At 38.1% G+C, this 12500-nt stretch overlaps 1 protein-coding gene across 2 annotated transcripts in view; it reads right to left on the minus strand.

Annotated features, from left to right (window-relative positions):
• Positions 1 to 12500, minus strand: part of HECW1 (HECT, C2 and WW domain containing E3 ubiquitin protein ligase 1) — a 592171-nt gene that overhangs the window by 36659 nt on the left and 543012 nt on the right. For both annotated transcript variants that reach the window (XM_066272070.1, XM_066272071.1), the window contains one exon: positions 6226 to 6324. In XM_066272070.1, coding sequence (XP_066128167.1) covers positions 6226 to 6324 — 99 coding nt within the window. The remainder of the gene's footprint in view (positions 1 to 6225; positions 6325 to 12500) is intronic.

Consider the following 12500-nt stretch of genomic DNA (forward strand, 5'->3'; position numbering starts at 1 on the left):
CACAGTCAGCCCCTGGAGAGGACTCTCTCAGTCTTCCTCCCTGAGACCAGGATCCCACCAGCTGAAAGAACTTCTTCAGAGAGGATTGTCAGCCACACTTGGTCTGAACATGCTGTTCATAAAATTTGAGTATCGAGCAGTGTCTGAGGGATCAAGCTCTGGAGTGGGGGCCACATTTCCTGTACTGACCTCCTGGCCAAGAGACTTCTGAAATAGGGGGTCTCACAAAAGTTGTATTTACAGCCTCAGCTGCCCTAACCCACCAAGCGTCAACCTGTACAAAGATTGGTTGGGTGAGGCCAATCAGAGCCCATACTATAGTCTTACTACCCAAGACTCTGTGGGAAGACCAGGCAGCTTTAAGAGAAGAAAGAGCAGCTGAAAAATGGAGACAAATCTTACAAAGCTTGAGGCTTTTACGAAACTGTTGTCATCTATAAGCAGGAGGAAGCTGATCCTTATACAAAGGTTGGCCCCTCCCACAGTACCCAGACACAGAAAACACAGACAAAAGAGTGAAAAGTGCAGTAGCTTCAGACTGGTAGCCCACAGCGGGTTACAAGCAACAGATGACAGCAACCCAAGAAGAACTAGAGCCAACACTACTGGTAGTGGGTGGTAGACAGCACCAAACCTAGACTGAACTACCTACACAAGCAGCACTTCCAAATGTGGAGTCTAGCAGGCACCAGACACTGTGGAGTAAAAATACACCAACAGGACAGACATTGCACAGTGTACAGTGTGTAATACACATAATAAAGGTTAAACATTAGAGCCAGCCAGCCTGAAGAAATAACTGTACCAGGAAAGGACCAACTGCATCTAGTACTCACATACAACAAGAGGGAAAATAGTACCCTCAAGAAGCATTCCTAGAACAAGAAATACAAGTGGCCTGGAGGACAGTAACCCTGAGCACATCTTCCTCATAAAGACCACACAAAAATTTCAAAGTCAGACAGTGCTATCTAATACACAGACAATAGGGCAGAGAGAGAAATGCAATCCAAATGAATCAACAAGAGAAATCCCCAGAAAAAGAACTGAATGAGATGGAAGAAACCAAAATATAAGATGCAGAGTTTAAAACAATCACTTTTAGGATGCTCAAGGATCTCAGAGCGACAATGGATGCAACATAATGTGCACCAAAATAAAGAGATAGCAAGCATCAAAAAGGACATTGAAATAATAAAAAAGAACCAGTCAAAAATGCCAAATACAATATCAGAAATGAAGACTGCACTAGAAGGAAATAATAGCAGGCTGGATGAAGCAGAGGATCAAATCAGCGATTTAGAGGACAGGAGAAATGAAAGCATGGAAGCAGAGCAGCAAAAAGGAAAGAGGCTCAAAAAGACTGAGGAGACTTTAAGACAACTCTGTGACAATCTGAAGAGAAACAACATCCACATCATTGGGGTTCCTGAAGGAGAAGTAAACAAACAAAGAATGAAGAACCTGTTTGAAAAAATCATAGCTAAAAATTTCCCTAAATTGATGAAGGAAAAAGTCACCCAAGTTTAAGAATCATAGAGAGTCCCATTAAAGAGGAACCCAAGGAGACACATCATTAAAAATGTCAAAGTTAAGAGATAAAGAAGGAATACTAAAAGCTGCAAGAGAAGAGCAGTTAATTACCTACAGAGGAGCCCCCATTAGGATGACATCTGACTTCTTAATGAAAACAGTTGAGGCTAGAAGGGATTGGCAAGAAATATTCAAAGTGATGCAAAGCAAGAACCCACAACCAAGACTTCTTTATCCAGCAAGGCTATCATTGAAAATTGAAGGAGGAATAAAAAGCTTTCCAGACAAAAAAAACAAAAAACCCTCAAGGAATTTGTTACAAGCAAACCAGTACTACAAGAAATGTTAAGGGGCCTGCTCTAAAAAGAGTAAAGAAAAAAAATCGAGAAAAAGAGGGCTGTAGATTTAAAGTATAAAATGGCAATAAACAATTACATATCAATAATATTAAATGTAAATGGATTAATGCTCTAATCAAAAGACATAGGGTAGCTTCATGGAAAAGAAACCAGGACCCATACATATGCAGTCTACAATAGACTCACCTCAGAACAAAAGATACATACACTAAAAGTGAAGGGATGGTAAAAAGTATTTCATGCCAATAGAAATAAGAGAAAAAAAGCTGGGGTAGAAATACTTATATCTGACAAAATAGACTTTAAAACAAAGACTATAGTAAGGGATAAAGAAGGTTACTCATAATGATAGTGGGAGCAATAAAATAGGAGGATATAACCATTGTAAATATCTATGTGCTTAATATATGAGAACCTAAATATATAAAGCAGATTTTGATGAATATAAAGAGTGAGATCAACAGCAATACTATTATAGTAGGAGATTTTAATACCCCACTAATATCAATGGATAGATCCTCAAAACCAAAAATTAACAAAGAAACAGTGGCCTTAAGTGACACACTAGATAAACTGGATTTAATAGATATCTTCAGAACCTTTCACCACATAGCAGCAAAATACATTCTTTTCAAGTCCTCATGGTACATTGTTTAGGATAGACCACATGTTAGGACACAAAACGAGTCTCAATAAATTTAAGAATATTGAAATTATATCAAGCATCTTCTCTGATCACAATGGCATAAAACTAGAAATCAACTACAATAGAAAAATTGAAAAACATTCAGACATTTGAAGGTTAAATAGCATGTTATTAAATAACAAATGGGTTCATAACAAGACCAAGGGAGATATAAAAATTTCCTTGAAACAAATAAAAACAAACATACAACAACTCAAAATTAATGGGACACAGCAAAAGCAGTCCTGAGAGGAAGTTTTTAGCATTACAGGCAAACCTTAAGAAGCAAGAAAAAGCTCAAATAAACAACTTAACCCTGCATCTAAAAAAACTAGAAAAAGAACAACAAATAAAGCCCAGAGAAAGTAGAAGGAAAGAAATAATAAAGATCAGAGTGGAAATAAATGACATAGAGTATAAAAAATACAGAAGATCAATGAAACCAAGAGCTGGCTCTCTCTCTCTCTCTCTCTCTCTTTCTCTCTTTTTTTTGGCAAGAGCTGGCTCTTTGAAGGGGCAAACAAGATTTAACCAGACTCATCAAGAAACAAAGAGAGAAGACTAAAATAAATAAAATTAGAAATGAAAGTGGAGAAGAAACAACTGACATTTCAGAAATACAACGGTTTGTAAGAAAATACTGTGAAGATCTGTATGCCAAAAAATTAAACAACTGAGGCAAAATGGATAAATTCCTAGAAACATAATCTTCCAAAACTCAATCTGGAAGAATCAGAAAACCTATACATATGACTGATTACAACAAATGAAATTGAAATAGTTATTAAAAAACTCTCACAAAAAATAACATCCTGGACCGATGACTTCACAGGTGAATTTTACCAAATATTCAAAGAACTAACAGTTATCTATCTCAAGCTATTTCAAAAAATTTAAGAGAAGGAAAGACTCTCAAGCTCCGTTTATGAGGCAAGCATGATCCTCATTCCAAAACTAGGTAAAAACACTACAAAGGAAGAAAACTATAGGTCAATATTCCTGATGAACTTAGATGCTATATTAGCAACCCAGATCCAGCAACACATGAAAAAAAATCATACATCATGATCAAGTGGGATTTATTCTGGGGAGGCAAGACTGGTACAATATTAACAAATCAACCAATGTGATTCATCACATAAACAAAAGAAAGGATAAAAATCACATGAGAATATCAATAGATTCAGAAAAAGCATTTGATAAAATCCAGCATCCATTTATGATCAAAACTGTCAGCAAGGTAGGAACTCAGGGAACATATCTCAACATGATAAAGGCCATCTATGACAAATTCACAGCCAACATCATACTTAATGTGCAAAAATTAAAAGCAATCCCCTTAAGATCAGGAATGTGGCATGGGTGCCCCTTTTCACCACTTTAATTTAACATAGTTCTGGAAGTCCTAGCCACAGCAATCAGACAAGAAGAAGAAATAAAAGGCATCCAAATTGGAAAAGAAGAGGTAAAAGTATCATTATTTGATGATGACATGATACTGTACATAGACAACTCTAAAGTCTCAGTCAAAAAACTACTGGACCTGATAAATGATTTTAGCAAGGTGGCAGGATATAAAATTAATATTCAGAAATCAGTGGCATTTTTATATATTAACAATAAACTGTCTGAAAGAGGAATTAAAAAAACAATCCCCTTCATTATTGCAACAACAACAACAAAATACCTAGGAGTCAATTTAACCAAGGAGGTAAAGGACTTGTACTTGGAAAATTATAAACATTGATAAAAGAAATTAAGGAAGATACAAACAAGTGGAAGCATATACTGTGTTTGTGGATAGGTTGAATAAACATCAATAAAATGTTTATATCACCCAAAGCAATCTATAAACTCAATGCAGTTCCTATTAAAATACCAATGACATACTTCAAAGATATAGAAAAAATATTCCAAAAATTTACATGGAACCAAAAAAGAACACGAGTAGCCTCAGCAATATTGAAAATAAAGAATAAGTGGGAAGCATCACACATCCTGACATCAAGTTATACTACAAGGCCATTGTACTCAAAACAGCTTGGTACTGGCATAAGAACAGACATATAGATCAATGGACAGAATAGAAAACCCAGAAATAAATCCACCCTTTTATGGTCAACTGATATTTGACAAAGGAGGTAAGAGCATACAATGGAATAAAGACAGCCTCTTTAATAAATGGTGTTCGGAAAATTGGACAGGTACATGCAAAGAAATGAAGCTAGACAACCAACTTACACCACTCCCAAAAATAAACTCAAAATGGAATAAAGACTTAAATGTAAATTGTGAAACCATAAATATCTTGGAGGAAAACATAGCTAGTAAACTTTCTGATATCTCTCATAGCAATATTTTTGCTGACTTATCACCACAGGCAAGTAAAATAAAGGACAAGATGAACAAATGGAACTATATCAAACTAAAAAGATTTTGCACAGCAAAAGACACCATGAACAACATGAAAGACAACCCATACAATGGAAGAACATATTGCCAATACATCTGATAAGTGGTTAATAACCCAAATTTATAATGAACTTCTAAAACTCAACATCAGGAAGGTAAAAACAATCCAATTAAAAATGGTCAAAGGAACTGAATAGATACTTCTCCAAAGAGGACAGATAAATGGCCAGTAGACATATGAAAAGATGTTCAATATCACTAATCCTCAGAGAAGTGCAAATTAAAACCACAGTGAGATATCACCTCACACCTGTCAGAATGGCGCTCATTAACAAAACAACAAAGAATAAGTGCTGGTGAGGGTGTGAAGAAAAGTGAACCCTCTTGTACTGCTGGTGGGAATGCACACTTGTGCAGCCACTTTGGAGAACTGTATGGAGTTTTCTAAAAAAATTAAAAATGAAACTGCCCTTTGACCCAGCTATCCCACTTTTAGGAATATATCCTAAGAATACTAGATCACTAATTCAAAAGAAGATATGCACCCCCACGTTTATTACGGCATTGTTTACAATAGCGAAGATCTGGAAACAGCCCAAATGTTTGTCAGTGGACGAGTGGATTAAAAAGCTGTAGTACATATACACAATGTGATACTATGCAGCTGTGAAAAAGAAGGAAATTTTATTTTTTGTGACAGCATGAATGGATCTGGAGAATATTATGCTAAGTGATATAAGCCAGGCAGAGAAAGACAAATAACATATGATCTCACATATATGTGGAATCTAATGAAGAAAATGAACTGAGGAATGCAATAGAGACAGAGGCAGGGTCACAGGGACCAGAGGGACAGTAGTCGGAGGGAAGGGGGATGAGGGGATAGGATCAGAGAAGGTAAAGGGATTAGTGAAACTATATATACATAACACAGAGATATAGATAACAGGATAGTAGGTCCTAGTGGGAAGGTGGGAGAAAGTTAGGGGGAGGGTGGCAAAGGGGGTATAAAAAGGGACTCAGGGGTGGGTGGTGAAGGAGTTATAATCAGTGGGACACTTGTATCCATGTAAACACAATAAATTAAAAATTAATAAAAAAATAAAAGTAAACCACCACAAACCTAATAGGAATGGTTAGGCAAAATAAGAACAAAAGTATCAGAGGTACTAAGGAGGCCAGAACCTGTTGTTCTGCAGGTGGGGTCTGATGGACTCTGGTTGGCAATGCACTTACAATCTCAGGAGTGCCTTATAGAAGGGCCTTGTGAAGAAAGCATCAAGAAGGTACTGATGTATCAGAGCCAGGCCTAGGATTCGTCCACTAAACCTGAACCTGGAACAAAAACAAGATAGAGATTTAAGGGCAGGTAGAAATTTACATGATTAAATATGTTAATTTGTATTTTTATTTGATGTTTCTCTATAGTAGTCATCTTAAGCCACCTAAGAAATCTGTCAGTAGGTGATACAAGGGAGACACCCATTCTCTTGCTTATTCTTTTTTTTTTTTTTAGTGAGAGAGACAGATAGACAGATGGACAGACAGACAGAAAGGGAGAGAGATAAGTATCAATTCTTTGTTGTGGTTCCTTAGTTGTTCATTGATTGCTTTCTCATATGTGCCTTGACTGGGGTGGTGAAGGGAGGGCTCCAGCAGAGCAAGTGACCCTTTGATCAAGACAATGGCCTTGGACTAAAGCTAGTGGGTCATATCTATGATGCCATGATCAAGCCAGCAATCTCAGGGTTTGGAACCTGGGTCCTCAGCATTGCAGGTTTGATGCTCTATCCACTGAACCACCACCTGGTCAGGCTCTTTCTCCTTATTCTTTATTGTAAACAATGTCTATGTACTTGGTATGTACTAAAGAAACTCTTCTCTCTCCCAAGTACCAGAATAGAGTCATTTTGATGGGATTCTGTTCTCAAACAGGAGAGTATAAAAAGCCAACAGCAGTAAAGCACTGAAGGGGAATTCTGGATAAACATCTCACATGGACCCTGAGGAAGACCTGATGACACTAAGAACATAGAAAGTTTCTGGACTATACACCCATACCTATTAAAGCATTCCAGAGAAACCACCTGAAGGTTAATGTAAGTTTAATACATATGGCAATTGAGCTCAAAGTCAGTGGGAAGAATTGCATATAATCACATTGTGGTAAGCAGTAAGTTAAGCCTGCATTGTCACATAAAAAGAACAAGTTTTTTGTTGAAAAGAACTGGTCATGTAGACCTGGTTACTTTCAGATAGCCTGTAGTGATTTAAATCCTTGTTGACTTCAATAGCTTCCTTGAATTTTTGCTTAACTAAATGCAAAGGTTACTGGGGCTTGATTCTGTCTGCCTGGTCTAATATACTGGTTTTCCTATCATGCCAGATTTGCTCATCTCTGGCAACTCTCTCCATAATTGAGGTCTCCCTGGTTTCTTCTTATATAACTAGGTTTTTACCTATATATAGATTAGGTTGTGACTTTTCTCAGATCCTCCCAGTTGGAGTTATCTTTACTACTTTTCACTAGGCTCTTTTTAGACTCAAAATATTTCCTATTCTATAGCTGCTATAAAAATGGTTATAATAAATAAATTATCTGGTCTTATAAAATAAGCATAATTATAGAATAAGCATAATTTATAAATAATACTTCAAATTGTCATGTTTGAAGTAGTTGATTCTTTCTGCATGAAATAACATGCAAACATTATTGAGTTTGCAGAGACTAGAGATGAATAGAACCTTAACAAAGGTGTAAATGGGGAAGCTCATAGAATAATTGAGTATCTTAGAATCATTGAGGCCAAGGTGCACCCCAAAATCTGATGGTCCCTAATTTGGTAACCACAACCTGGGTATAAAGGCACAGTTCACACCAATACAGGGTTACTCATTTTAGATTGGACTCTAAAGCATTACAATTGATGCTTCTAACATTATAATGGGGTTGTGGCCATCCAAGTGATGACTGAGAACACCCAAAGTGGAAAGAGAGAAAATATCAACACAGAGGTGCCTGGCCAACTAATATTCTCTCTTACAAGTGGCTCTAGAAGCCCTAGAAAAGACAAATGGTAATATTGGCAGACAGTAAGTATCCTCAGATATGAAGGAGGATTTAAATATTACATAAAAATACTATTTTCAGCTCAATGTTAAAAAATTAAATTTCTCAATAAATTGTAAATTTTCTAAGGAAATATAACACATTCACATCTAATCAACAAGTAGAAAACTTTCATAAACAATGATAGTGTAAACTAGAAAACTTTGAGGAAAAAGAACTGTTATTTAAAATGGAGGCTAGACTTTGATGTGTGTGTGTATTCCATATAAATATTCCACATGTATATTTAAAAAGATATTATTTCAAACTTTCAGTAGACAGAAAACCCCTCTGCTATTAAATAGTTTCAAAAATTAAAAAAGGGTAGAAAACTTAGTCATTATGAGCTAACATAACCACAAAATGCAATTTGGAAAAGAACAAAAGAAAGAAAATTAAAGACATCTCATTCGTTGATGATAATATTATAAATAAAATAAGATTTCTACCAGTTAATTTCCAAACAATGCAGAATAATTAAGGATGCTTGACTGTAAGAAATGAAAGACAGTTTAACATTAGACATCCTATGATTAAGCTTAAAACCCAAAAATCATATTACCGTATTTTTTGCTCCATAAGATGCACCTGACCATAAGACGCATCTAGGGTTTTAAGGAGGAAAATAAGAAAAAAATATTCTGAACCAAATGGTGTGATAAAATATTTAATAAAATATACCACAATAATATTTCAACAATGTAAACTCAACAGCAGTATTAACAGCCATTAGCATTGTTATTAACAAATGAGAAGAGACTTTAATGGTCAAATACTCTTCTAGTTGTCCGGGAACCCCAGGAACTTATCATCACTAGTGTCAGAATTTAAGAAGCTCAGCTGCTCACAATCAATGGTATTACTTTCTTCGCTATTTTCATATGATACCATCTTCAGTGCCATCTAAGGCATTGCTAATGCCACATGTTTTGAATGACTGTACCATGGTTTCATTCTTCAATGACTGCCATGGTGTTTTCACCCATTCACAAACTAGTGAGTGATCATGGGTCTCTTCATTCATCCAGCTGGTGTCGGATCATGATTACAAGGAATCATCCATTTTTTCCATTCTTCTCACATAAAGACTTTAAATGGTTTGTTGATGGAAACGTCGAGAGGTTGCAACTGGCTGGTAAGACGCTCAGGAATTACAGCTAGATGAGTCTTCACTTCTTTAAAGTTATTTTTGGTGGTTTTGCTAATATGTACTCTAAACTGGTCAAGCACTAATAGGTCAGATTTTTTCAGAAGCCTTCTAGGACATTTGGACCAAACTTTTTCAATCCACACTCTCATTCCATTTTCGTCCATCCATTCTTTCTCATGAATGTGCACAACAACTCCTCATGGGATCACTTCTTTTGGCATGTTTTTCCTTTTGAATATTAACATCGGTGGCAGTTCCATGCCATCTGCACAGCAGGACAACACAACCGTGTAATGGGTTTTCTCATGTCCTGATGTTTTCATGGTTATGGTTTTGGTACCCTTCAGATCAACAGTCTTGTTAGATGACACATCAAAGGTTAGCGGGACTTCATCCATATTCCCAATCTGTTAAATTAAAAAATAATTTTTCTTCCTAGCATCAATTAAAATTTGTGAAAAGATAGAATCTTTGACTCATATTCTTTTGGCATTTTTTGTGCAATTCTAGTTTTGATACATATGGCAAAGCCACATTGCTTCTTAAGTCTGTAGCACGGTGATGGTGATCCAGTAAAATCCTGAATGCCTTTCTCTACAGCTATGTGTTTGGCTTCATACATTATCATTTTTATTGAGACTGAGAAACCATTATTCCTGTGACATATGACTCATTCTTTCATGTCCATGTCTAACTCTGGCCACTTTGCAGCATGCCCACAAAGAGTATGCACACTTTTATCTGCTTTTTGCAGCTGATCCTCCTGTTTTATCCACTTCCTTATCATTTTTTCAGTAGGAGGTGGCCCAAAATGTCTCTCCACTACTCTGTTTCCATGTTTCTTAGCATATTTTACTACCTGCAGTTTAAAAGAAATTTTATACGCTAGCCTTTACTGCTTTGACATTTGTGTAGGTAGCAAAAGACTGTGGTATTTTTCTGCAAGAAAATACAGTAATAACACACTGTTATGGAGTGAATCTACTAATGATGCAGTTATGCAGATAGATTAGCTGCTGATGCACTGTTATGGGGGTTATACCCTTATAGGAGACATGTTATTGAAGGACACTTTCTTAGGCCCCATTCACATGACTGTATTTTGTTTCCAGTCAACGGGTCTTGAAAAAAAATGGACGCATCACGAACCTCATCAGTGTTTTTTTTTTTTTCGGATTTGCAAGGATATGGTCGTGTGAATGGACCCTTAGGGGGGTATCGGCAGATTCTGTTCCCAGACCCAAACAATAATATACAGAGCACCACTGAATTCTATCCCCTGACCAAAACATTAATATATAGAGCACCATATACAGACTGGGGCGGGGCGCTATATGAGGGGTCTGGTCAGTGGCTGGGGGTTAGGTGAGGGGGTTAATGTCAGAAGCTATGAAGGGCGGTTGGGTGAGGGTTTTGCTTCAATGGCTGGAGAGGTGTTGGAAAGTTGTAGCGCCAATCTGGCAAGGTCAGGATCAGCGGCTGCAGAGGGAACTTGAAACACAGCAGTGGGTGTGGGTAGCGCAGTCTATAGTTCCATCATATTTTTTCATCTACAAGCATAATTTTTTGTATTTATGGTACATGCATGAGGACTGTGTCCCAGAATTATGCTTTATAGGAAAATGGGTGTTGGCACTTGTGTACTAGGCTTATTTGCACTTTGCCCGCCCTAAAAAACTGGCATCTGTGTAATTGGAGTTTGGCAGTCAGGCCAATTGCAGGTGTGCAGGTGCAGTCTTGCTGGGGGAGGTGGTGCAGGTAAGTGAAACTAGCCTTTGAGGAGGGCGATTCCTTGCAATTATGATACCCCCCTGAGCCTAGAGCATGGGTACTAAAACCCATTTTTTTACAAATTGGTGTTGGTTTGCTTTAAAGATGAAATCCAGTAAAAAAATGACTGGACTTCTCATCAATCCACAGCAGGAGGCATCCCAAATTGGGATGCCCCTGTGTACAATTGGCCCTCTGTACCACTGGAAACGAGGCCGCTGATACCACTTTGCTATTTGTGCCCTATATGCCCGCAAACAGTTTACCATGCTCGCTGTACAGCTGTGCACATTACTGTGCACCACGCAAGCCTGATGGGCTGCTCTGTGGCAGCTATAGAATGCTTCTAGAAGAGGTATGGTAAGTATCAGCAGTTCCTGGTAGTATGGAGGACCAATGCCACAAGGGGGCGACTTAAAGTGGGCCAAATTATGGGGTTTTGGTTTATTTCCTTGGGGCATCCCCATTTGGGATACCCTGCCATATGAAACCCCCTGGATTGCTCATAAAACATACCTTTCCCATGTTCCCATGGCACATGTGTGGGCTCTAGTCCAATCATATTATGCATGGTATAAGGCCCTGTATCAGACTGAGCTCCGGTATTTGGAGGGAACTGCTGCACACCCGGTACCACTGCGGTCTGTGGCATGCTCAGGCATCCAGTCTATCTGAATAGCTGGCTTGGGAGCACTATTTAGCTGTGAAGATGCAGCGTGAAACCCCTGGAAAAGGTGAATGTTAATGGGCGATCTAGGGGATAGTAAATCTGCTGGCCCTAGAGTCTTTTAGACTCCAGGACTGGCCAAGCAGGTTGTTGTTCTTCTTTAATTCAAAATAACCTTGTGCTGCTGCACTAGGTAAAGTCCAGTTATTTTTTACTCTAATGTCACTACATAGGTAAACTACCTGGATTACAGCTGGAATAAACTGATGGAGATAAGCAGCATAGCCTGCTCTGTTTGCTGCTGCTTTGCCTGTGCTGGCACTGGCTTTCCAGCTCACTGCATGTGTCTCGCACCCTTGGACCTTCCCCAATCTGCCAGCCAGCCAGCCAATGAAATGCTATTAGACTGGCAACAAGTGACCTCAGTACTTCACACAGAGCTCCAGCAGTTGCCACGCAGTCTTCTGCCACTGAAGCACACCTCTCATGTCTGCCCTGGATGATGCCAGATGAATGCACCCACACAACATCACTTGACTTCCCTCCTGTACTGCATGCAATGGTGGAAACTGGAACCAGGAGATCATTCAGCAGATGCTGGGGTTCCACATACTGCCACAGTGGATATGATTACACTCCCGCTGGCGCTCATTCTACATGATTACCAGTGCAGCGCCCTGAAGCAGCTAAAAAAAAAAAATGAACATTCGTTCCATAAGATGCACAGGCATTTTCCCCTCCACTTTTTGGGGAAAAAAAGTGCATCTTATGGAGTAAAAACTATGGTACCTTTTTTTTTTTAAATTAGAAAGAGA

Source organism: Saccopteryx bilineata, chromosome 4, assembly GCF_036850765.1.
Source record: "Saccopteryx bilineata isolate mSacBil1 chromosome 4, mSacBil1_pri_phased_curated, whole genome shotgun sequence".
NCBI classification, from domain to species: Eukaryota; Metazoa; Chordata; class Mammalia; order Chiroptera; family Emballonuridae; genus Saccopteryx; species Saccopteryx bilineata.